The sequence below is a fragment of the Fundulus heteroclitus genome, chromosome 3 (assembly GCF_011125445.2).
Source record: "Fundulus heteroclitus isolate FHET01 chromosome 3, MU-UCD_Fhet_4.1, whole genome shotgun sequence".
Lineage (NCBI taxonomy): Eukaryota > Metazoa > Chordata > Actinopteri > Cyprinodontiformes > Fundulidae > Fundulus > Fundulus heteroclitus.
The window spans coordinates 15,710,527-15,735,508 of NC_046363.1; the positions used below are offsets into that span (position 1 = coordinate 15,710,527).

The 24,982-nt window shown below is 37.2% G+C and overlaps 1 protein-coding gene across 1 annotated transcript; it reads right to left on the minus strand.

Annotated features, from left to right (window-relative positions):
- Window positions 1-6,264: 6,264 nt before the first annotated feature.
- On the minus strand, window positions 6,265-16,762 carry nrsn1 (neurensin 1). Its single transcript, XM_036130713.1, has 6 exons — window positions 16,644-16,762; window positions 12,449-12,563; window positions 12,167-12,259; window positions 11,910-12,028; window positions 9,582-9,769; window positions 6,265-9,475 (listed from the first exon to the last, which is right to left on the minus strand). Exons 2-6 carry the CDS (start codon window positions 12,545-12,547, stop codon window positions 9,372-9,374), a joined length of 603 nt encoding a protein of 200 aa, XP_035986606.1. The 5' UTR covers window positions 12,548-12,563; window positions 16,644-16,762; the 3' UTR covers window positions 6,265-9,371.
- Window positions 16,763-24,982: the final 8,220 nt, after the last annotated feature.

Genomic DNA, 24,982 nt, shown 5'->3' on the forward strand with positions numbered 1-24,982 from the left:
CATTCAACATTTTTTCATAGTTCTACCGTAAAAGAAAGTGACATCAAGTCATAAAAAAATGTCTCCTATGGGCGAAACAATACCCTAATGTAAAGTATGATCTAATTGGATTTCTTTCATAGCTCCGCCACCCACTTATTCCTACAGATGTTCAAATTAAGATTTATGCAGTCAGTCTGTCTGTGAGTCACCATCCCATGGGACAATTGGAGACTGTGTGTGAAAACGAGGGTTAGGAAGAAGCAGAGGGCAAAAGACACAGAAACGCAGAGGAGGTGGAGGTGGGAGCGGGTGTGAGTTATAAGACCCGACTGGTGGAGGTGATGATGCTCAAGATGCTATTTCCGGAGTCCCCATCAATTCAATCTTATCGCTTCCCCAGGCCACTTACTCTCTCTCTCTCTCGCGCTGTGTATATGTGTGTGTGAGGGTGTGTGCGTGTGAATGTGAGTGTGTCTGTTTGCCTGCGTGGGTGTGTTAATAGGACTCTGTGCAGCACTCTGCCTGATTGATTATAATTCTGCGAGATGTAATGAAAGCTATGAGAAACACCCTTAAAAGTTGGGAGTGTTCCGGAAGATACATCCCCTTAAAACAATAGTTTCCTTCATTTCTCGGGGTATATTTAAATAAAAATAAACAATATATTTCAAAATAAATATGCCTCATTGGTGAAAATTAAAGTAAATATGACTAATCGCAGTCCTTCCTTACACTCTTAGCGTCAAAAGCTGCTGAGCATCCTACAAATAGGCCAAGTCGTAAAAATTGCATAGACCATTTAAGATTTGCAAGTTTACCACTTTCTAGACAAGATTCTCTTGCTTTAAATCTTTATAAGCATCTAACTTTGAGTCAGTAGGTAAAATGCTCACATTCCCATGTGGAGCCCTCTTTTCAACCCGTTTAGCTTAGCATTAGGTCATGCTCGGCAGGAGCTGCCCTTTCAGGTCCCCTGCCATTGACCATGTACAAGTATGGTAATGTTTCTGTGTTGCTCAGTAGTTGAAACTGTCTATCCGTGTCAGTGTAATTGCCAATATTTTCCAACATTTTGTAATCTTTAAACAGTTTCCTAAGCTTTTAAAACTTGTGGTATAGCATCCATCCATCTATCTTCCATCACGCTTATCCCTGTTGGGGTCACAAAGGGTGCTGGTATCTATCTCTAGCTGTCAACGGGCAAGAGGCAGGGTAGACCCAGAGTCAGATTCAAACCCAAGACCTTCTTGCTGCAAGGCAACAGCGCCACTGTGCAGCCCATAGTATAGCATGTTCAAAGAAAGGCATCAATAATCAAGTGAAGAGAGATAAATAAAATAATCATATTGCTTTGTTTAAACATAATGATCTGATGCTGTCAAAATGGTTCGAAGTTACATTTAGTCACACTTATTAAAATAAGTTGCAGCTGAAGCTATAGAGTGTTTATTTTTTATTTAATGAAAAAAACGAAAGACCAACACATCTTTATGAAATGTCCCGCAGTGCTCATCAGGCAATTGTTGCTAATTTAGGGGTCAAAGTGGATGCTGGACTAAAGTTAGAAAATCATATTAAAGCTGTTGTCAAATCTATTTTTTTTTCCATTTGAGGCAGCTGGTGAAGGTAAAGCCTATTCTCTCTCAGCAGCACTTTGCAACAGTAATCCATGCCTTCGTAACCACTCGGCTGGATTACTGTAATGCACTCTAAAAATGAGTCAGTGATTCGTGCATCTCTCAGCTGCAGAAAGTACACAATGCTGCTGGACATGTTTTAATTGGCACACAAAAGTTTTACCATATCTCCTCTATTTTAAACTCTCAGGTGCAGTTGCCTGTACATTTTAGGATTAATTTTAATTAGCTTTTATTTGCTTTGAAAGCTTTAAATACCCCTTCCCCACCATATCTATCTAAGCTGTCACATCCCTGTACACCCTCCTCTTCCCTCAGGTCAGCTGATCAGCTGCTTTTGAGTGTTCCACAGAAGAAAATTTAAGCTTAGAGGAGACCGTGCTTTTGCTGTAGTTGCTCCTAAGTTGTGGAATGGCCTTCCCCAGGTCATCAGACAGGCCTCTTCACTTTCTGATGTTAAACACCTTCTTAAAACCCATCTCTTCTCCTTGGACTTTGACACAGACCATCTGAGATGCTGACTTCTAAACTTGTTGAATTTATTTCATTACTAATTAGACTATTTATTTCCATTTTACTTTGTTTTAGAGATGCTATGATTGATCAGTTGTTTTAGCATAGTGCTGCTTTATTTATTCAGGCCTTATTGATTTTAATATTGGTTTAATAGTACCAAATGACTGCTGCTTGTTTACTCTGTGTACAACACTTTGGTCCTGTGGGTGTTTAAAGTGCTCTATAAATAATGGTGGTATTGTATGGTATGGTAAGTATGTGTACATATAAAAGGGATTTGACTCTGGGTAGTACAATGCTCATGTATGCTTACTTATACATTAACACAACAATGCAGTAATGAACATCAAACACAGTCTGCAGTATAGAAAATATATATTAACACACCAAAAACAAGCATACAAACTGAGAAAATAATGCAATGATGCAATGAGCAGAGTGCAAAAGATGCAGGAGTAAATATTATTGCCATTGTTAATATTATTATGTACACGGCTGAGGTGGAATGATGTACAGGTGTTCATACTCTTGTTACTGAAAAAATGCTTTATAACTTGCCTTGCCCTACACATAGTAACATATTGTCATGAGTAAGGTTTTTGTTTGTTTATTTTGGACTTTTCTAGACTCAGCTCTGTCCACTTTTCATCCACCAGTTATTATCCAAACAGCTCAGTCTCCCTCCAGCCACCACTCCAGATCAGCTCCACCTGCTGCCACTAATTACAGCCCACACTGCTCACCTGTTCACCTGTCTATATATACCTGCCTCAGTCAAATCATCCCTGCCAGAACTTCCCGTCTTGTCTTTTGTGATGTGCGCTACCTATACCAGATCCTGTGTTCTCAGCCAGCTGGACTCTTCTGATAAAAGTTGCCTCAGTCTACTTGTTTCCCCATGAGTTCCAGCCACTCGCTCTGCCCGTTCTGGTGGTTCCCCGGTCCACATTGCCTGCTTTGATCAGCTCCTGCCTTATTCACTGGTTTGGCCTGTCACTGCCTGCATCTCGTCAAGTCTCTGGTTTTGCTCGCCTGCCTCACCTGCCACTATTCAGCCCTTTCAATAAACCTTTTAAAATGTAATTCTGTGTCAGGCTGAATATCGGGTTCACCAGCATTATCCATTACACATACATGTTCATATACGTACAATATGACACAATGAACAGTAAACATGAGCAGCACTGACCTGTTTACCCTGTAGAGAAACTGCAGTGGGTGCAACAAGAGTCCTGTGATGTCCATCAGATGAGGCAACATCAGTCTCTCAAAGCTAATGTGCCTGTGTCTTCCGTCTCTGCGTCCGTTGCATTGGAATAAATCCCAAAGCAATTTCTAATAAAGTTTTCCACATATGTATCAAGGGGAGCATTTTAGCGAAAGCTGTAGTACTCCACTTGTGAAAGCAAAGCTGTTGGGCTTCCTCTTGACACTCAGACAACCATTCTGAGGGCTACACTGCCAGACAGGACATGTTAAAAAAGTGCTGAATACAAATTGTAAAAAATGTCTCTCCCCAGACATTAATCGATAAATGCAGCTACTTACTACAATTTTATTGTTAGACCTTGGATTTTGTTGTCCTATTTCTCTTCATCATTTTGTGCCTTTGTTAAACATGTGAGCCTTGGACTGTATGTTATAAAAGTTTGCATAAAGTGAAATACAAACAGTAAGTGGAGACTACTGGGGAGATTATCCACTCAGCGTCTCTCCTCTATCCACTTGTATATTATTAATGCTGCGCTTAACTTTTTTGCTTTGCTTTTATTATAAAACCACATAAATATCAGGCCTAATGAGTTTGTGTTTGTTTGAGCGCATGGCTTCTCCTCCCACACTCCAATAAGCTGAGGCAGGCTGCTCTCTCTGCGTGTGATTCTATTTACTGTTAAATACATTATTTTTCTTCACTTTTGTCTGCCAGTGATTTTACACATTTGTGAATACTAATATCCTGAATCAAAATTTATTTAAATACAGTCAAAGAAATCCAAAGCTGAATTTGTCGTCTTTTTTGTTGCAGACTGAGTTGACTGACTCAAATACAGATGTGTATTTCAATAAATTAGAATAGATTTTAAAGATAAATTTACAGTGGACTTACATTTTAAATAAATTCATTACAAAAAGCTATATACACTCAAGATCAAAATCTTGAGACCAGTTGAAAAATGTAAATTACATTTTGCTATGCTGAATTTTAAGAAAGTTCTAAGTAGAGCTTGAAAATGCAAAAAGAAGAATTTGGAACAAGAATCCAAAGGTTGTGAGCCGATAATTTATTGAAAACAACAATTTAACTCAAGTAAGCTGTTCACCAGCTAATCAAAAGTTTAAGACCACAGCTCAAGAAAAACAAAAAACAAGAAAAAAAAAAACCTCAGTAATGAGTAGTTCCACCGTTGTCGTTGATCCAACAGTACAAAATGCAAATCCATGCAATTTTCTAACTGGTCTTAAGATTTTGATCAGGAGTGTATCTAAAGTGTTTATTCCTGCTACTATTTTGATGATTTTTGTTTCCTGCTAATGAAAACCCAAAATGTATTCACAACACGTAGAATACTTAGAGCACCAGTGCAATAAAGGGATATATTGAATATAGAAATATCACCCTTGTTAAAAGTAGGAATAGTCAGTTAAGGCTCCCTTTGCATAAATGGCAGCATCAATAAAACATGGCATGGAGGCAATCAGTCTGTGGTATTCTTAAGAAAGTCCTGGTTGTTTTAAGAGGATTCTTCAGCTTTTCTAAAATGTGGGGTCTGATGTCTTTCACCCTTTTCTTGACATCACTCCAAAGGTTTTTTTATTGGTTTAGGTCAGGTCAGGTCAAGTAAACTGATACTATGGTCATTAAACCAGGTATTGGTTCTCCTTGTAGTTTCCGCTGCTGAAAATCCTACTGGAAAATTAAACCAGAACCTCCAGAAAGGTTCCCTTTAAAGGGAAGAATGAAGTGCTCCAATATTTTCTGGTCGACAGCTGCACTGACTTGTGACATGACAAGCAAATGATTTTGCTCTCCAAATCATCACTGGCAACAGAAACCTCACACTGGAACACAAGGAAGTTGCATCATGTGCCTCTAGACTCCTTAGCACGAGCAATACTATTCAAATGTTTTGTTTGGTTCAAGAGGTGCTGACCACAAGGAATGTGACAGCTGCAGTCCATGTCCTGGATGAATCTGGGCATGTTGACAGCACCTGCCCATATGCCCAAAACTCTAGAATGCCCTTTGCTTTTCAAACCTCCCAACACTACAGCTATCCCTGTAGATTGAACTAATTTCCTGCCACTTTTTCCATTCAAACAACTTTTCATTAATATTCTTGGATGGAGCACTGAGTGAAAAAACAGCTTTCAAAGAAGATTTCTTTTGTGATTTACCCGCCTAATGTAGGGTGAGAATAACAATGTATATAACATTCACATTTTGTGAGAAATTTAATGTTAGGTTGGCATTAAATATAAGTTATGATGATAACAAAAATTAAAACATATGCTTTATTTATGTATATACACATCACTCTGCGTGTAATGAGTTAAGTCAAGTTTATTTGTATAGCACATTTCACCAGCAAGGCAGTTCAAAGTGCTTTACATCATGAAAACATAAAAACACCATAACCCCATTGAAACAGTCACTGGTTGTGAGACCAGTAACAAACATTAAATTGTATCAGGTGAAAACATCAATACACCTCAAATATATTGGCCAATGTTCCTGGAATTATGGGCCAAATGCAACTCTAAACAGGTGGGTTTTCAATCTTGACTTAAAGAAACTCAGTGTTTTGGCTGATTTGCAGTTTTCGGGAAGTTTGTTCCAAATACTGCTTCTCTATGTTTGGTTCTGGTTCTAGGCGTGCAGAGTAGATCAGAACCAGAAGATGTGAGTGGTCTGGAGGGTTAATATATTAACAACAGGTCTTTAATATATTTTGGTGCTAAGCTGTTCAGTGATTTATCAAATAACAGAAGTATTTTAAAGTCTATTCCCTGAGCTACAGGGAGCCAGTGTAATGACTTTAGAACTGTGGTGATGTACTCTATCTTCCTGGTTTTAATGAGAATGCAAGCAGTATCTTTCTAGATCAATTGCAGTTGTCTAATTGATTTCTTTTTGGGTAGACCTGTGAAGACACTTTTGCAGTAATCAATGCGACAAAAGATAAACTCAAGGATGCGTTTCTCTAGATCTCATTGGGACATCAGTCCTTTAGTCCTAGAAATGTTCTTCAGGTGAGATAAGACTGACTTTGTAACTGTCTTTATATGTACTTGAAGGGTCTAATCACTAGTTTGTAGTTGTAATAACTGAAGCTGCGTGCTGACTCTAGTTTGTTCCTCTTTAGGTCCAGAGATAATAACTTTTTGTTCATCTGGAGAAAGTTTTGGCATGTCCATGCATTGATTTGTTCTAAGCATCTGTTCAGTTCATGAATGGGTTCAGAGACACTTGATGACATTGTAATGTAGAGCTGAGTATCATCTGCGTAGTTATGGCAACTAGTCTTGTTTCTTGTTATGCTTGGGAGCATATAGATATTGAATAGAGGGGTCCTAGCTTTAAAACTTGGGGTACCCCACATGTGACTTTTGTCTGCTCTGATGAGAAGTTACCTATTAACACAAAGAAGTCCCTGTTCTTTAGGTAGGATTTGAACCATTTGAGTGCTGTACCAGAGAGTCCGATCCAGATCTCCAGTCTGTTTAATAATATATCATGGTCAACAGTGTCAAATGCTGCACTGAGGTCCAACAAAAACGCATAAATACAATCTGTATTTATGCAAATACAGATGCCATTAAACACTTCGACGAGGGCGGTCTCAGTACTATGGTGAGCATAGAAACCGGACTGAAAAACATCAAAGCCGTAGGTCATTGTCTCTTTTTTTATCAGTGGCTTAATAACTGCTGTTTTTAAAGCCTGGAGAAAAACACTTGATGATATGGATGGATTTACTAATTGAATAAGGTCAACTTTAACATTAAGTCAACTTTATATACTGTTTGAATGTCAGTTTTTAAACTGAATTACTAAAATAAATGACCTTTTTTATGATGCAGTTATTTAGTGACATGTACTTGAAGGTATAAATCAGAACAGCACATTACACACCTTTTTCTGAGCTGTTAAAATTTGATTTTTATTGTATCCTTTGAAAAATAAGCATACTGCAGATACAGTAGACACCCATATATCTTGTTTTAATCCAATAGATGCCATTCTTATTATTGACTGGGATAAGTGGCTCTTACATCTGTACAGACGAGTCTGTATGGAGAAAATCAGAAGAAAATAGTTCAAAAATAAAAATAAATTAATAAAAACAAAACATATCTTGGGGTTTTGAAACATTAAGCTAACATACAACAGTACATCAGTTCATAATCAATCACTGATCAGTTACTAAGATTCAGACCACACCAGAGGGTTTATACATATCAATTTTTTTTTTAATAGCTCAGATTCTTCTCACCGCTCCGTGGTTCAGTAAGCCTCATAAGAATAGCTACTGTTACATATTGTTATGTCATTACCAACATGTATGTCTGAAACCAAATAACCTAAAAATTATTTGCTGCATTTTGTAGAAAGACTGCAGGTTGTATAAATGATAGTCAAAGGTCAACTTACATGAATATATGTGACCAGCAAAGCAATTCATCATATGATGCCTCTGCTTTAGTTGATAGTGACACTGTGAATGAGCTTGGCAGGATCTTGTCTACTAGCATTGTTCTGATCAGGTACAGTACAAACAATCTGTCCTATTAGTCATTTCATCCATAATTCAATAGACGGAACAAAAAGAATAACAGCAGTAAAAACAGAAACAACTTTAAAAGAGAGGATTTCAATTTGGTAATATATTTACAATAATACCAGATCTGTTCTCATAAACCACAGTAAGGTATGAATGATTTACCCTAATGACTTAATAAAAAAATAAAATAAAAAAAACACTCCTAACATTGAATCTCACACACAGCACATAGATAAAAAAAACACACTTTTGATGATATTTTGATATTTTCTGTTACTTTGTAATAGATATGATCAAGTACAGCTGGGTGTGATTGTATAACTTCCGATTTTGCAAGTGAAACCATTATTGGGCATATCTGAGTCACAGCAGCTCATCCTTTTCTGCTGTCAAATGCATGTTGTTGCTCATCAGCATCTGATCATCATCATCTAATTACCTATTATGCAACCTGCTTGTGGTGTTTGTCTCCCTGCAAGGCCTTTTTTACTTTAGTTTTCACAAATAAGGCCAGATTGTGAAAAGCTGCTAGCAATATTTAAATTCAGCATAGTATAAAATGAGCTATGACTTTGATGAATACATGGGTTTCTATATCCTTACATTTTGAATAGTAACAAAGAATGGGGAGGTTGGGGTAACCAAAAGTTCTAGTTATAGTGGATGACACTGGGATTTTTTATTTCTCCTTTTTTACCAAGCAATTCTGTTTTTCATGTTTTCTCTTGTGCAATATAGATTCTTTCTCTGTGCCTAAGCTCCGTGTATTGATCCTGTCTGAAGGTTTATTGAAGAAACAAGGTTAGAGGAGTAATAAGCCAGAGGAAAATGTCAATGTTCTTCCTATGAATTCTATTCCAATGTGCCTCTGTGCCAAATAGGAGTTTTCACTTTTCTCAGGGGTTTGAAATACTAGATCTGTGGTTTGTTGACAACTAGCACCGAAAAGAAGCATACGTAATCTAAAAAGGTATCACACTAATAGCCATATTAATTATCATAGCTTTCCTGTCGAGCTATGGATGAAATGAGCTGGTCTACTCCCTTCAGCCCCTCTTTCTCATTAACATCCTCTGTCATTGTGCAAAAAGTGAGTCACAGTCAAAAACAATGCAGTGTTGCTTTTGACTAGATGCTGCTTTTTCATTTGCTTCTGTGCCTTGTTTTCTGCATAAAGTCATCCTTGCTCTCCGAGTTGTTATCACTGTGGTTCAAATGATGACAGAACATTCTATTCAGCTGTGTTCACTGTGTAAAATTATGCTATAATATTAAAAATGGCTAATAAAGATGGCGAAGGAACAGTTGTCATGTAAGCCGACCTTTTCAAAAGATAATTTGCTCATATAGATGATGATAGAACACCCACATGTGCACTCACTCATACGCATTCTGCACTTCGATCAGTCCTGAGTCCAATATAACTTTATGTCTTTGTTTATTTGGGCATCGATCAGGTTTCGGGTTTTGTTGCCACAGGTTGTATGTTCTGAACTTTGGAGAGAGTTACAGGCACCTTTCCTTCCCCAGGAGTTGGTGCTCTCATTATTGATGAACCTGTGACACAAACAGTTCCTGCTAGTTAGTTGTTTTCATTAAAAATCCACATATGCCTTGTAAAAGTTTGTATTCATCAATCTCTTCATCATGTATGGCAGCTTACCAACAGTTGCATGGATATCAGCTAACCGCTCCTTAAATTTGTGCTGCAGGTATAGTTCCTCTTTGGAGTAGCTTTTGGCAAAGGCGGACATCAGAAGACCCACAGTCATTGAGGTGCCGCCCACACAGAACAGCACCGCACCAGTCAGCTTGCAGACATCCAGGGCATGGTTGAAACTGACTGCGTGGCTGTTCCAAAGCAGGTTTTTACTGTTAATTATGTTAAATATAGGTTTTCTTTATTTTTACACAACTGAAAAATAAACAGAATTAAATAACATTCCATATTTATTTCAGTTTAGATGGGAAAATAGCTGTAGAGTTTGCATTGATATTTTTCCAATCACAATAGTCATGCTGCATAGAAGAACCACGTATCTGGAACATGTTTCAGTTTTATCAGTGATTCTCAAAATCTATACCTCATCCCAGATTTGAACCAAATAACAAGTCAATCTGAACCCAGACTACACCTTATTTTTAGGACTTATTCAGCTGGGGCTCAACTGACAAACAAGGAAAGACCTCACCTCTGTGGCGTAAGCTGCTATAAAACCTTTCATTAAGATTCACAATGTTCAAAGCTAAAATCCCATTTAATCAATCGGGAGAACAACCCTTTCTGTCAGTTATGTAAACACATGGATTTGCAAAGGAATCATGTTATGTGGCAAATTATCAGCAAGTCATATAAAAACAGAGATGAAGCAAACAAATGCTAGCACGGCACCTTAACTAACCTCTCCCTGTGCAAAGATCACCAACAGAGCAAGATGTACATTTACTCAAGAGTTTTTGTAGCTGTATGTGTAGACTCAGATAATCCTTTAGAAATAAAAGATACAATTCTATGTGTTTCAGGGAAGGTTTTATGTCGCTTTTATAGTAGCTTTATAAAATACGTCCTTGAAACACTGTGGGAAATAAATATTGATTATTGATCTATTTAAAACAACACCCTTAACATGAAAATTGATTAGTGAGTTAGGTTGAGCACACTAACAATACTACTACAGGCCATTTAATGCTGCATATTGATGTTCTTTCAGTTCTGTTTTTTTTGTTTTTTATTTATTCCTGTGTTTAAAGAATGTCTCTTTATTCATGAGGCATTAGAAATAATTCACTTATTTAAGTCCAAGGTAAAGTTTCTTATAAAATAAGTACCAATTATACTTTCCTGCTAAAACTTAAAACTGTTTAGGGTTATATGCACTGTTCGCTCAAAGCTGCGCTCATGCATCTGGATTCAGCGCAAAACAAATCTATGCAGCTTAGATATAAAATCTACACTGATCTGTAAAAAAATATAAAAATATATAATATCTAAACTGACCTGTAAAAAAATACTAATAAACCAAGTTATTTTGTACAATTTTTCAATTCAGCTGAGATGCTGTTCCATGGTCCCACTCTGTGTGTGCCAGCTGATCGGAGCACATCACTGATTGATGGGTGGGCAGACTAGTTATGCAGGTTGCGGTGTGCGTCTTTGTTACTCCTACTGTATGTCATCTGTTTGTCTGGCTGTATTTTTGGGATCTGCTTATCTGAGATTGTAAGTGCCGCTTTTCAAACAATTTGTTTGGTTTTGAGCGTTACAAGTTGGTTTCTGGAGTGCTGTTGCTCCGCTGGCATTATCAGCTGCAGGTAGAGTCCTTTGCAGTGCACGGCTTCTGCTGGTTTCTTACCAGCTTTCTTGTTCTACCTTCTACCTTGTTTTTGAAAAGCAGCTCTATTTATACGTTTATTAATTTATAAGCGCATGCCTGAGGACTACAACAATATATATAAATGGCTTGTACTTGTATAGCACGCTTTATCAAGTCTGTCGACCCCAAAGCTCTTTACACTGGTATATCATTCACCCATTCACTCACACATTCACATCCTCATGGTGGTGAGCTACGTTGTAGCCCCAGCTGCCCTGGAGCAGACTGACAGAAAGAAGCTGCACAGTACTTGTGCTAAATGACATTTTAAAACATGTAAATAATTTAATCGCAATAAAATTTGGGCTCTGAAAGATGTACATGTCTCTTAGGTCATCCTTAGCAGGACCCCTACTCTAACATAAAACATACAACTCATAACAAAAATCTAAGATTTTTGTCTTTTTCATGTAATCAGGTTAAATCAGTTGCATCTAAACTAAATAATCTAAAACAAATTATTGCTATAATTTTAGTAAGCCATATAACTCTAGAAATCTGGTTTGGATCACTGAGCAAACCTTTTGTGAAACCCAGATCTATTTAGTTGCTATTAACTAATAATGATGGTTTTATGAGCTTTGTCTTAGTGATACACATAGATACCAGTTTTATACCTGTCGACAAAGAGGAGATCATCTTCACCAAATGCTTCAGTCTTAGTCGGTGTTGCGTAACCCACCAATACAACTATAAGGCCAGTAATGAGGATCAATGTGCCAAACGTGAGACAGACCTGCATGGAGGGATATAAATCAGTCAATAATGTGTGATGAAAATTTAATTTTTTTATTTCAAGGAAGTGTTCAAGTTAAAGGTTATTTCCATTTCAGTAGCTTATAATTTGTTTGTGAGAACCAAAAGTTAATCTTACCTTCCAGAGTAAAGAGCTCCACCTGCTTGGCGATCTCTGAATCTGAAAATCCTCATCACGCTCCCAAATTGAACCTGTGCACTCTTCATAGAACTGTAAGGAAGCAAAGAGTTTTTTGTTGTTTTTTTTTGCTTTGCCTTGCAGTTAAAACACGGAAAATAAAGCCATCACATTAAGATAATTCTAGCTTTGTTGCACGTTAGAGTTGAAAGGAATATTTTATATTGGGTTAAGACTTCCATAATGTAGTTTTTGGATCTACATATTTTTTTGTTCCATTACCTGGTGGAGGTAGGAGCGGACTCCATACTGTTGGTGGTTTCCGCTGGATTGAGCCTGCTCACTGTATTCCGACCCACATATCTCTGAGCACGAAGTCATCCTTCACACCTGTCTGCTGTAATGCACACATACAGACCTTGCATGAAATAAAGCTTAATTGTCAGCTATACTTCCTACTAGACCCATCCTACCAAACAAACACACACAGATTGTCCAGGTTTCACCCATGCATGTATGTAACATAAACTGAAGGCACTCTTCCCTCAGTACACTAAGTCCAACAATGCACTCCCCTTGTCTGATGTTATAAAACAATCTGGGGCATCTTTACCTTTATGTTCACTGGTGTTTCAACTGCACACATAGCATTACCTTCCTATTATATTGCTTCTCAAAAAATGCTGGCATCTAAATCCTTTGTATCTGCCATAAACACATGGATTCTTTGTGTTGATGTGTTTTTTCATTATTATTATAAAACATCCCTCTTCTGTACCCTGCTGTAGCACGAACAAAACACAAAGAGTGTTGAATAATTTATATCGTTCTTAAAATTGATGCACCTCTCAATCAGTTTGTAAGAAAGAATGGGCAATTTCCCCTTTATCAACTCTAATTGCTGATTGGCAGCCAAATACCAAAATAATTGTACCTTCTTTCCCACTGTTGAGTAAATGCATCAAAAGTATTTTAATACACACAGTGATTCTCCTTCAGTTCAGTTTAAAATAGTAATCAAAAAATGTTTGTGGGACATGCTTCGATGGCCATACCATTGTTATTTTGTTGAACTCAAAACTACTATAGTCATGATGAAAGGAAAATACACCCTCTTTTCTAGGGTTTTAATGTCTAAATTAAAATTCAATTTTAAATTGAATGCAATTTTATTTATATAGCACAAATTCACAGAACATGTCATCTCAAGGCATTTTACAAAGTCAAGTTCCATCGAATCATACAGATTGGTCAAAATGTTTGCTATCTAAGGAAACCCAGTAGATTGCATCAACTTTTGACAAGCAGCATTCACTCCTTATGAAAGAGCGTAGAGCCACAGTGGACAGTCATCTGCCTTGTCAATGGCTTTTCAGCAATCCTTCATAATGAGCATGCATGAAGCGACAGTGGAGAGGAAAACTTCCCTTTAACAGGAAGGAAAAACCTCCAGCAGAAGCAAGCTCAGTGAGAATGGCCATCTGCCTCAACTGACTGGGGATTAGAAAAGACAGAGCAGAGACACACAAAGCACAGAAACACACATTGATCCAGGAATCTTTTCTATGTTAGAGGGTAATGGTAGATCATCTGCTCCCCTGGATAGTGTCACAGCTAACAGAACACCAGACCAGGTGTACGTACTATGAAGAGAAAAAAGACAGAGAGAACATAAAGTTAAAAGTTTAAATAACAAAAAAAAGTTGAAGTAACAACAAATAATGCAAATTGGAGAACAGTAGGAGAACTCAGCAGAGTGAGAGAAATAGATATTGATGTCCTCCAGCAGCCCAAACCTATAGCAGTATAACTATAGAGATAGCTCAGGATAACCTATGCCACTCTAACTATGCGCTTTGTCATAAAGGAACATTTTAAGCCAAGTCTTAAAAGTAGACAGGGTGTGTGCCTCATGGACCAAAACTGGAAGTTGGTTTCACAGCAGAGGAGCCTGATAGCTAAACGATCTGCCTCCCATTCTATTTTTAATCTTCGAACCATGAGTAGACCTGCAGTCTGAGAGTGAAGAACTCTGTTAGGAATATATGGGATAATCAGAGCTCTGATATATGATGGAGCTTGATTATTAAGGGTTTTATACGCGAAGAGAATTTTAGATTCAGTTCTTGATTTAACAGGAAGCCGATGAAGGGAAGCTAAAATGGGAGAAATATGATTCCTCTTGTTGATTTTCATCAAAACTCTTGCTGCAGCAAGGCTTCGAACTGCATTTTGTGGACTTCCTGATAGTAAAGAATTACAATGTGATGGTGTATGGTGTATTTCTTAAACAAAGATGACAAAGCCAAAATGCAAAAGTTTGTGAACAATTGCATACATCTCAATAACTAATTATGTCAGTGATTGTTATGTTCAGCTAAATTAAAACAAAATACAAATAAATGTGTTTAGATGTGTTAACATCCTTTAAAGAAAACCTGAACACCCCTTAACCACAATCCTTAGGTCAAACCTCAAATAAACTTGACAATAGAATCAACAAAAGGTTAATTGGTACATGTTTGACATAGACAGACTTTGTTTAGCAAGTAAAAAGACATAAATAAAAATTAAAACATGCAGGTTTACACATTCCATTGAATAAACATCCAGATCAAATTGAAAACATCTAGTATTACATAACAAAGTACATCACAATTTGGAGTAGCATGATCAAGTGTTACTTTTGGGCATGACAGTACTGTTGTTTATCATGGTTGGTACAATTCCATTCAAATGTATTGTGAGCTATCGATAATAAGTGCTATATTTGGTAATTTACTATTTAAAATCTTTGTAAAATAAGCATGTGCCCTTTGACTGCTATTTGTCTTATGTGAATAAAAGTTATTGGATACATTTTTTTATTAATCATCTTTTTCCTTCATAGTACTGTTGATCTTATACAATCATTTACCCATAACAAAATATTACAACACAACTATTTCAAACAGCAAATGGATACCTATTATTTGTTCTGCATGTAATATTTGAACAATGAACATTTATTTCTCACACATTAACCTCATTCGTTTTTTTGTGTTGTTTTTTTTTTCTTTTTTGCTATCATTAGTCAACATTTATATCCAAGTTTTGAGAGTAATTGTTAGCCGCTGGATATGTTGAACCACAGTATATGAAGGGAAACATAGAGCTTTTTTTCTTGTAAAATTGCTTCAGAAGAAAAAAGAGCTAATGGTATTAAAGAAGTGATGTTGTTACACCTCACAAGGACTGTGGCTTAGCATTTATTCTGCATCACCAAGAAAGGTTATTTAAATAAAGTAGATTGAATAGTTTGCAGCAAGTTTAGATCAAAAATACATTTGCAAGGGATCAGCTGAGGATGTACCTTCCAATATATGAGAACGCTAGTGTCCATAATGAAAGCATTACTGTTTAATTTATATGTGCTTTTTACGCTCATGAGCATCTTTCCCTGCACAGTTCTAGCAGAACCAAACCAACTGCACATGTGAGGCACACCATCCTCAGCGTAACAGTGAAAACTGAGGGCTTTCCACTGCTATGCTGTAGATGCTGTTACTATGAAGTCACGATGTGGGAATAATTATATCGTTTCTAAGTATATTCACTCTCTGTTCATTTTACGTACTTAAAGTGCTTTTAAAATGGAACTGTTGGTTTAGGAAGACCATCCGGAGATTATTTGTTTTGTTTTTTTTTTCTTCTCCCGTTTTTTGACACGTTACTTCCTCTAGACGTTAGAGTACAAAACGTACCAAAACATGTAGCTGAGGGGGGGTTAACCAAAACAATTCTGAATAATTTTCTCTTCCTCTACGCCAAGAAAAGAAGAAGTGATAAATAAATAACCTTAAAGCAATTACAAACTAGCAATGACGTCTGTTCCGAAACGCTGGTAGCCATGCCTTCCACTAAGCTGTGTGTAGCACATAACCTGGAGCTGTCTGTAGTGCTGACCGCCATTATCTCCGAACAGCCCCCAGCACAGCAGGAAAACATACAGACGTAATGTGTGACGCCAGACTGAAAACAGACCTCAGCGATCCCCCGCCCCGCCGAGGAGATGCAAACAGAGACACGGCACGCTTTTCAATTAAACTCATAAAAGCTGAACTTTGCATCAAACTAAGTACGACTGTGTCTGATGCGCCCGGGGACAATTTCTCTGTCCAATCCATTAGATCTGCAGCTAAAGCCGTATGGTCGAAGTTTTTTTTGTTAATTTGATTACAGACCAACACCCGAAACCCCTGCGAGGAGAGATAGTGCAATCGGCTCGATCTTAACACAAAGTTTGAAGCAGCACCAGGTCTGCATTTGTGTCCAGAGTAAAGCCACTTCCAGAACTGCGAGGCGATTCGTTGCGATGTGCAATCAGCACACTGCGGGCGGGATCTTTTGACTTCTATTCCAAAAAGCAAACTGTCCAACCCTGCGCTTATACTGCCATACACAGAAAACCAGACGATTAAAAAAAAATCAAATTTACCTTTCATTACCAGCTCGGAGAGTGATCGCTCGCTGCTGTTTCCTCAGCCGTGTCCCATCACTCCACAGTCACCCCCCTTCTCTCCCTCCCTTACTTTCCGTCGATGATTCAGATTTTCACGCTGTCTACTGCGCAGGCGTGACCTCCATGACAACATATGATTCATCAGTGAATATAAATAACCAGGCGGGAGTGTTGGGAGGAAAAGCAGAGACGAATGACTTTTATGAATGAACGTTTTGATAGATAGATAGATAGATAGATAGATAGATAGATAGATAGATAGATAGATAGATAGATAGATAGATAGATAGATAGATAGATAGATAGATAGATAGATAGATAGATAGATAGATAGATAGATAGATAGATAGATAGATAGATAGATAGATAGATAGATACTATTTTTACCTTTGTCAGTGACGTGTATGCTAGTCACTGTCTCCAAAGGTATGACCTAGAAAACTCAGAAACAGATTTAACGACTCAGATAATATTGTAAACAAATTTTTGAAGTTTTTTTTGCTGTCGTTCTGTGAATAAATAACAGAAAGAGTGAAAAAATTAAAGAAAGGGAGTCCACTACAATGCCAACAACAAATGACTACATTTCTTCTAATGATGTGTTTAAGTATAAGACTAATATTTGTTCCATGGATCCATGAACAAAAAATACTCTATCTACAAAATATGCCATTAAAATACAAATAATACAATTTTATAGTAAAATGACAAATAATCATACCCTGTTACACTTGTTCACTTACAATTTACAGAAACTACAAAAATACAAGATTCTGAAGTAAGATATGGGTACTGTTCAACTGCAACAATAAACCTTTTTTCAACTTCTTAATACATTTTGTAATCAATTATGTCATCAACATTAGAGAATTGAAATTTAATTTCTTCCTTGGGTGGGTTGTATATATTTGTTCTAAGTTACAAGGGCTGTGAGGGTTATATAGTGACTTTCAATTAGGCTTCATGACAACTGTTAAAATCATTTTGAATTGCAAGCTAATGTACAGCATGTTTGTGCCAGACGGTCTGTCATTGTTGGATCCAGCTGACATTGACATTCTATTTCTGCAGTTGTCCAGTATGTTAGTGTTGGACCGGCGGCAACATTTATTTGAGAAGAAATACTTCGTAAGTTATGCTGTCACTAGGTTTTAAGTCAGTGTTAGTGTTGGCATAGATAATACATATTTATTAATGCATAATTGGAATCCTGATAAATTAATGTTAGTAGGGAACTCCAGAAGAAGAAAAAATGAATAAAAATATACAGTTATGGGTGTGAACAAATATGAAACCAGTTAATTTATTATTTTATTTATTTATTTGTTTTTCTTTTTACAATGTTTAATTTGTTTTCAACAGAGTTATGGGATTTTTGTGTATTTTACAATAAGTCACTAATTGCATTGTTTAATGATACATAATTTAATTATATTTTACACACTAAGATATTCCCCTAATGTACAAACAAAGTAGTAAAACAAACAAATTGTGCTATCATGAGAAGTGGATGAAAATTTATTCTCTAAAACTACGTACCACCCTTTAGCAGGAGCGGTTCTAGACAGGGGCCAACAGGGGCCTGTGCCCCTGTAGAACTGGTCCTGGCCCCTGTTATGGCCCCTGTACTAAAAACATGATATTAAATTTTTTAGGATGATAAATGCTGACAAAGATATCATGACTGACTGGTCATCTGGATCACATGTATTTTTTTCGTTTATGTTTTTACCCAATAATAAAATAACAAAAATTTTTTTAAATAAATATAAAAAAATAACAATAATTCAAAATTAAGCTGTTTCACGTTAAGCTCCTGCTGTATTGAGAAAAGATCAGGGGTCTGCAACCTGCAGTTCCAGAGCCACAATTGGCTCTTTGGCTTACTTAATATTTTAAACTATGAAATATTGACCTGTTAAGTTTTTTTCCCCCCCAATCTTTTGTTCTGTGCCCCTGTGAAAAAACACTGGCCCCACCCTGGCCCCCCTGCTAAATTTGGTCTAGAACCCACTGCCCTTTAGCTTTATAAAGGTGTATAAAAATGAATGGAAGTTCATGTGTATGGTTGAGCAAAATATTACATTTCCTGGTCCTGGTATGCATGAAGTAGATAATAATTTTTAAAAAAAATGATGAGTCGCGTGGTTTCTGTTTACAGTTGATGCACACAATGAACCTATGACAGCCTTTTCTAATACTTGCTGTTGATTCATTCCATTAAAATAAATTCATATTTGTTGTCAAAAATACATGATATATGATATATGTGTTAGATGCAGTTGGGAACAGCATGTTTACTGATAGGCAGTTATTTGCTATCATTACAAGACATGTTCCTACAGTACTACATCTCAACAGACCAAAGCACTTCCCTGTGCAGAAAAGGTTCTGCTATCGCTCTCCGTCAGTGTCTCTCTCTGTGTACAAGCTGCGCTACTCTGTGCAGAGAGGCGGTTTCTATGGCGACGTGTAAAGGTCACCTTCAGGAAGTTCTCTGTGAACGTGTGCAGAATGCCATTGCGATAATCTGGCTTCCTGCAATGACTGATAACATACCGCTGGTCATTAGAGAGAAAGACAGCGATGAGATGGGGGGGGATTGGGAAGGATATCAGTTATTGCAAGGAAACAATAAAAAACATTGTAATAATAGTATATTATGCTCTTACACTTTGTGTGTCTCTGTGATCTAAATCGTTTTGGCTGAAACAGCAATGTTAATCCTACATGCTCTAAAGGTGAACACTGTGGTAAATATTTAATTTAACTATCTAGAAAAATACCCAACAGTTACTACATTTAAAAAAATATGTTAACAAATGTGGTCAAACTTTCAGACATTTTTTTCTTAAATAGAAAATAACCAGGATTGACTGACAAACAGGGCAAATATAGTTGGCTGCACACAAGACACTGTGACCTACGCTGTGACCTACAGGAGTATACAACTATGATGTGATTGCTAAGTTTATTAATAGTGTTAAAGGACAAGGAAATCGGTTATCATCCATCCATTTTCTAACACATCTATCCCTTGTGGGGTCGCGAGGGGTGCTGGTGCCTATCTCCAGCTGTCTATGGACAAGAGGCGGGCTACACCCTGGACAAGTCGCCAGTCTATTGCAGGGAAATATGTTATATCAAATGCAAATTAGAATGAAGAAAAAAAAGTCTGCAGGTGCATGGGCAAACATTGTGTCAGTATGCCATGATATTAAATGAAGGGAAGATTTCTCAGTACATTTTAAAATTAATTTAATTATATATACACTGACAAAACTTAAACATAATCCTAAATGGAGACTCCAAATGATAATTTCCTTTTCTTAGGTACAAACAATATCCAAAACAACCTGACCCTACATGAAAAAGTGGTAGCCCCTCTTCTTAAATTAAGAGTTTTTTGAAAGCTGGTTTTGACAAGCCACAACAAGGCCTGATAAGTGGCAGACATGTAGAATCTGTAAATGGCTGAAATAGAATAGATAGAACAACATGAAGTAAGCGAAAAAAATCCCAAAAAGTAACACATCATATACTGATCTAAAAATAGACAACATAAAACAGATGAGATACAAGATAAGTCCTTGTCAGTTTGTTAAAGGTTTTGAAGTTATTTCCAAGGCTCCTGCAAACTACAACAAGGGGCATCCACAAGTGGAGAAAATATTAAAAGTCGCCGATCTTACCAGGAATAGCGAGCCTGTAAAAATTACACTAAGAGTGCTTAATCAACTAAATCAAAAAGTCACAAAAGAATGCAGAAAAACATCTAAAAGCTATAGGCATCACTCAGCTAAGGTCAGAATGAATGAGAATGGGCAAAAAGATCCATTTGTTTGAAACTGAAAGATTAACCTGTGCCAAAACAGCAGATGCAAAGGAAATGTGTAAAGGGGTAAATCCTTGTTCACACTAAAGCTTACTTGTAAAGGCACTTTGGGACAAAGACAAATGTAAGACAAAGTGCATAGGTTTAAATTGTTCACACTAGAAAAAATAAGTGAACACAAAAAAATTATCAAAAAATTATCAAATATATAATGATAGAGGATACATGACTGAGATAAATTACATTTAGTGAAGAAGCACTGGAAATAAGTTTAAGATAGAAAGAAAAAAGTAGATTTGACTTTAAAGGACAACTTCTAAAGTCCATTCTAGTGAAGGAAAACAGTACCTGTGGTGAGTAAAGATAACCACATCATGTTCAGTAATTCAGAGATGAAAGGTTCACTTTTCATGCAAAAATATTGTGAAAGAGAATAACAAACTTTCTTAGAAACACTGATTAAACATTAATAATACAAAATATTCAATGTTTATTGTGATACTGTTGAGAATAAGAATCATTTATACATTTTTTAAAGAGCCTTACTTGCTCTAATTAAACCATTGTGTGAACTATCTTTAGTAATAACTCTCTGCTAACAAGACTGACCTCTACTGGACTTGATGGGATCTACACAGAGAGAACGTCTATTGAATTTGTTAAGCCCCAGCCCACATACACTAATTTAATTGTTGTAGTAATTTACCACGCTCTTCTCTCAGCAGTATATTTCTGGAGTGTAGATTCACTGAAATGTGTGCCGCTATTATCCTGTATTTTAAAATTTTCAAGTGTTTGTTTTTGTAAATCACTACATAAGGTAATTTCTACAGTACATGTTTGATGCACTTGCAAAGGAACGTTGCTGATGCACTTGCGAAATAAATCAAAGACAAAATGCCACATGTAGGGTATCGTTTGATAAAAGGTACAAGGACATCATGTGAGATGAGACAGAGTCAAAGCCTAAATGCGCTGAGTAGACTGCATTGCAATATTGTCTATAATTCACAATGCTTTTCCTGGAAAACATATTCAGTGCTTTGTCCAAGTTTTATGTTTGTGCCTTAGTTTTTATATGTTATTACAAGAAGTAAACTGTGAAAAGCAAATAACAGATGGACTCATTTTAAGAGTTCACCTCAAAATGAACCTTTTATATGATTTCATCTCAAGATTTGGAACACTGATATCAGTTTTTTGTGACATTTCTCAAATGCCAAAGATGGCTTGACAAATTATGTACCTATAAGCAGACATAATGTGTGCCTCTCACCCCACCTTGGTTACATTTCATGAAGGATTAGGGGAAGGATCACCAGGTCCATCCATCTCACGAGTCTTACCTTTAGCATCGTTGATCATCTGTCATCCTATTGATCCCTCTATCATTCTGTCAAACTAGAGCTGGGAGCTTGGACTTTCCACTTGGACTTAGATCATTCTTTATTCCATCAATCACTGGCTGGGGGGGAGTCAAAATTTGGCAAGACCAATATTTTTTGTGGAATGGAACAAAGCTGTCACAGGTGAAGCAGCATACACATTGACGTGTAGCAACATTTAAAAAAAACTCTCAAAGAGGGGCTGTTTGAAAGACACTGGAAAATTTGTTTTTGCTTTACATGTATTTTAGCAAATGACGATGAATTATGGCAGAATGGAGCAGTTGATGCATAGAATGATTGTTTCAGTGTCCACAGTAATGCTGGTCAGTAATGAACTAAAAAGAGCTGAGCTAAAAAAAAAAAGAACATGTGTTGATTTCCTGTATTGACAACATTCCAACCCTCACCTTTGTCATGATTGTTGTTTTTGAGGATGCTAATGGCAGCAAGAGAAATGGATGTGCATGACTGACTGAAGGTCAAATAATTAAAAAAAAATAATAACAGCACAGAAGGACCCAAACAGGAACCAGGAAATGGGCAACTCCATAATCCAGCAGAGAATGACAGAAACTGAAAGACTTAAATACTGCGGAGGGTGATTACTGAACAAGGAGCAGGTGGTTCATTAGAAAAAGGATGCAGCTGCAAAGGAAGGCAAGTAACTGAAGTTGAACAGAGGAAATGGGAGAAACGGCTGATAGAACACAGAGGGAACTGGGGAAGCAAAGACAGAAACACGTATACAGTACAAAGCCAAAACAGGGCACAACCTGACATTAGAAATAGCTTTCAAACCAAAAGGGGACAAAGAAATAAACAACCAAGAGCTAGAGGAAACATGAATTAAATAAACAAAGCTCATAGAAAAGTTTCAAAATTAATCATGGACTAAGATCTACAGAGAGGCCAACTTAAGACTGCAGCTCACAGCAGAAATTAAATATAAGAGAAAAAAAAACATGAGGAATCTTAAAATTAGAGAATGAGCAAAAATAATGAAAGCAAAGAAGGGAAATACCCAAATAAAGCAAACACAAAACCAAAGTCCCAAAAACTATGACAAACTATGGCGGTGGTCCTCAAATCTGGTCCTCAAAGGCCGGTGTCCTGCAACTTTTACAGGACACTGGATGGCTCCAGGGTCTCATTATCATGCCTCCTGGGAGCCTCCTTTTGGAGTATATGTATGTCCTTTTTGTGTTTGTTTAACAGGAATAAGGCCCAAGGGAAGACCCAGAACTTGCTGGAAGGACCATATATCCCTTCTGGGTCAGGAACATTTTGTCATCTTCCAGAACGAGCTGGAGATTCTTGCAGAAGATATAGATGTCTTGGTTTCCTTCCTGGACAGTTACTCCGATGACCAGATTAATCCAAGAGTCCAAGCAATGGAGAGTTAAGATCTTAGAATACTGACAACTTCTTGGGTATTTCCTCATATTTCATCAGTACTATTTTAGTAAACCCCTGCTGATACAGATAACATGTGCTCAGCTGTTGTCAGGCAACTAGCACAACATTTTAATTTAATCATGATAGTCTGAACATTTTCATCCACATATTTGTGGTGATGCTAATGAATTACAGCCTCTCAATCAACTTTCTTCATCCTTTATTTATTTTAGAGAATTATATTTTCCCTGACTGGGTCTTAAAAAGTAATAGTCTATTAAAACTTGTTTTAAAGTTTTGTATCATCAGGTTTTAAAGCTCCTACCACAACCGTGCAGAGCTATGGACACATGTTTCGAAATCGACAGCTACTTCTACATTTACATTGCTCTGCATCGAAGCGTGACGCCAAGAGGTCATTATTCATCATTCTATGAGGATTGATTTTAGTTGCTGTAATAGTCTCTGCTTAGCTCTGCGGGCAAGACATCACTTATGAGAGGTTCACAGTTATTAATCATCATGCACCCCACAGATGTCCTTTCACGGTGATTCTAAAGGCCTCTACCCAAGATTGTGACTGTTAGGAAAACCTCAGATGAATTAGGGTTCAGAGAGATTCCATGTGGCATATTAAGGAGTTTTGAAGACATAACTAAAGATAACTACAGCTTGTTAAACTGCGTCGCATTCCTAATGTCTCCGGTACTGCTGTGAAGACCTCTAGGGTTATTTTAGACCAAGAATTCTCACATAACCCAAGAGCCACCTTCATAGTGAAACCAAGGGCTGTCTTCTTATGTAATATTGTTGAAATTTAAAACAACCTAAAAGTTATGAAGAAAAACAAGACAACACATATTTTCCTTTGCAGATGGACATTTATTTCTGTTTGAATATCAACAAAGAAAATTCAAACCCTCTTATTTCCAAAATGTGCCAGAAAGAGTTCTAATGGATATTAGCAACAAAAGTCATAACTATAAATAGGTTACAAAAATAAACTGTTACCTGCTGTAAGTTATTGAGACTAAAAGTGTCTTTTGTAAAGCTAAGCTGCAAGTCAGTCAGTCAGACTTTTGTGCTATTTGCTTGTTTGAATCCTTTATTTAAGCCTGCCAGTTTATTTGCTTTTCCCTTTCACGTTCATATCAGAAAAAGTTCTGAAGCAATTTATCGTGATCTAACTTTGTATGTCAGAAGAACCTGTCATTTCCACAGTGGTGTATGGACTCTTTATATCCTTTGTATCGGTGTGTCTCTAGGGTTAAAACCATGGATGTACAAGTGTGCAGACAAGGCAGCTGGTAAACAAATGTCACCACGTGGCAACAGCCAATCACACTTCACTTCTGGCCGCACCAAGCTCTCCAATTACAGAAGCTTGCTCTGCCAAAAAGCTCCCTTTTCTTCCCCCCAGCCGATAGGATCACTGGGTTGTATCCTCTGACAAACACACACACACACACACACACACACATACACACAGAAAAATGCCTCTCACCATGGCTCTCTTCTCATGGTGCACCTGCCTCCCTGCTCTCCAGGCCAGCTCAACTCCTATCAAAGGAGCTGAGCTCCTTTCTTCCCAAAAGCTAATCCAACACCTGTCTCCAGGCTTTATAGTAGGAATAGAGGGCTGTGCAGAGTGTGGGTGCGAATGCATTGGCTCAGTGTGAGTATAGGAGACTGAAGAA

Coding starts and splice junctions, on each gene's coding strand:
- nrsn1 (XM_036130713.1), bottom strand. CDS start 12,547: ATGACTTCGTGCTCAGAGATATGTGGGTCGGAATACAGTGAGCAGGCT. Junction 12,029..12,166: donor GGAGCTCTTTACTCTGGAAG/GTAAGATTAACT, acceptor CCCTCCATGCAG/GTCTGTCTCACGTTTGGCAC. Junction 9,770..11,909: donor GATCTCCTCTTTGTCGACAG/GTATAAAACTGG, acceptor GCTTTGGAACAG/CCACGCAGTCAGTTTCAACC.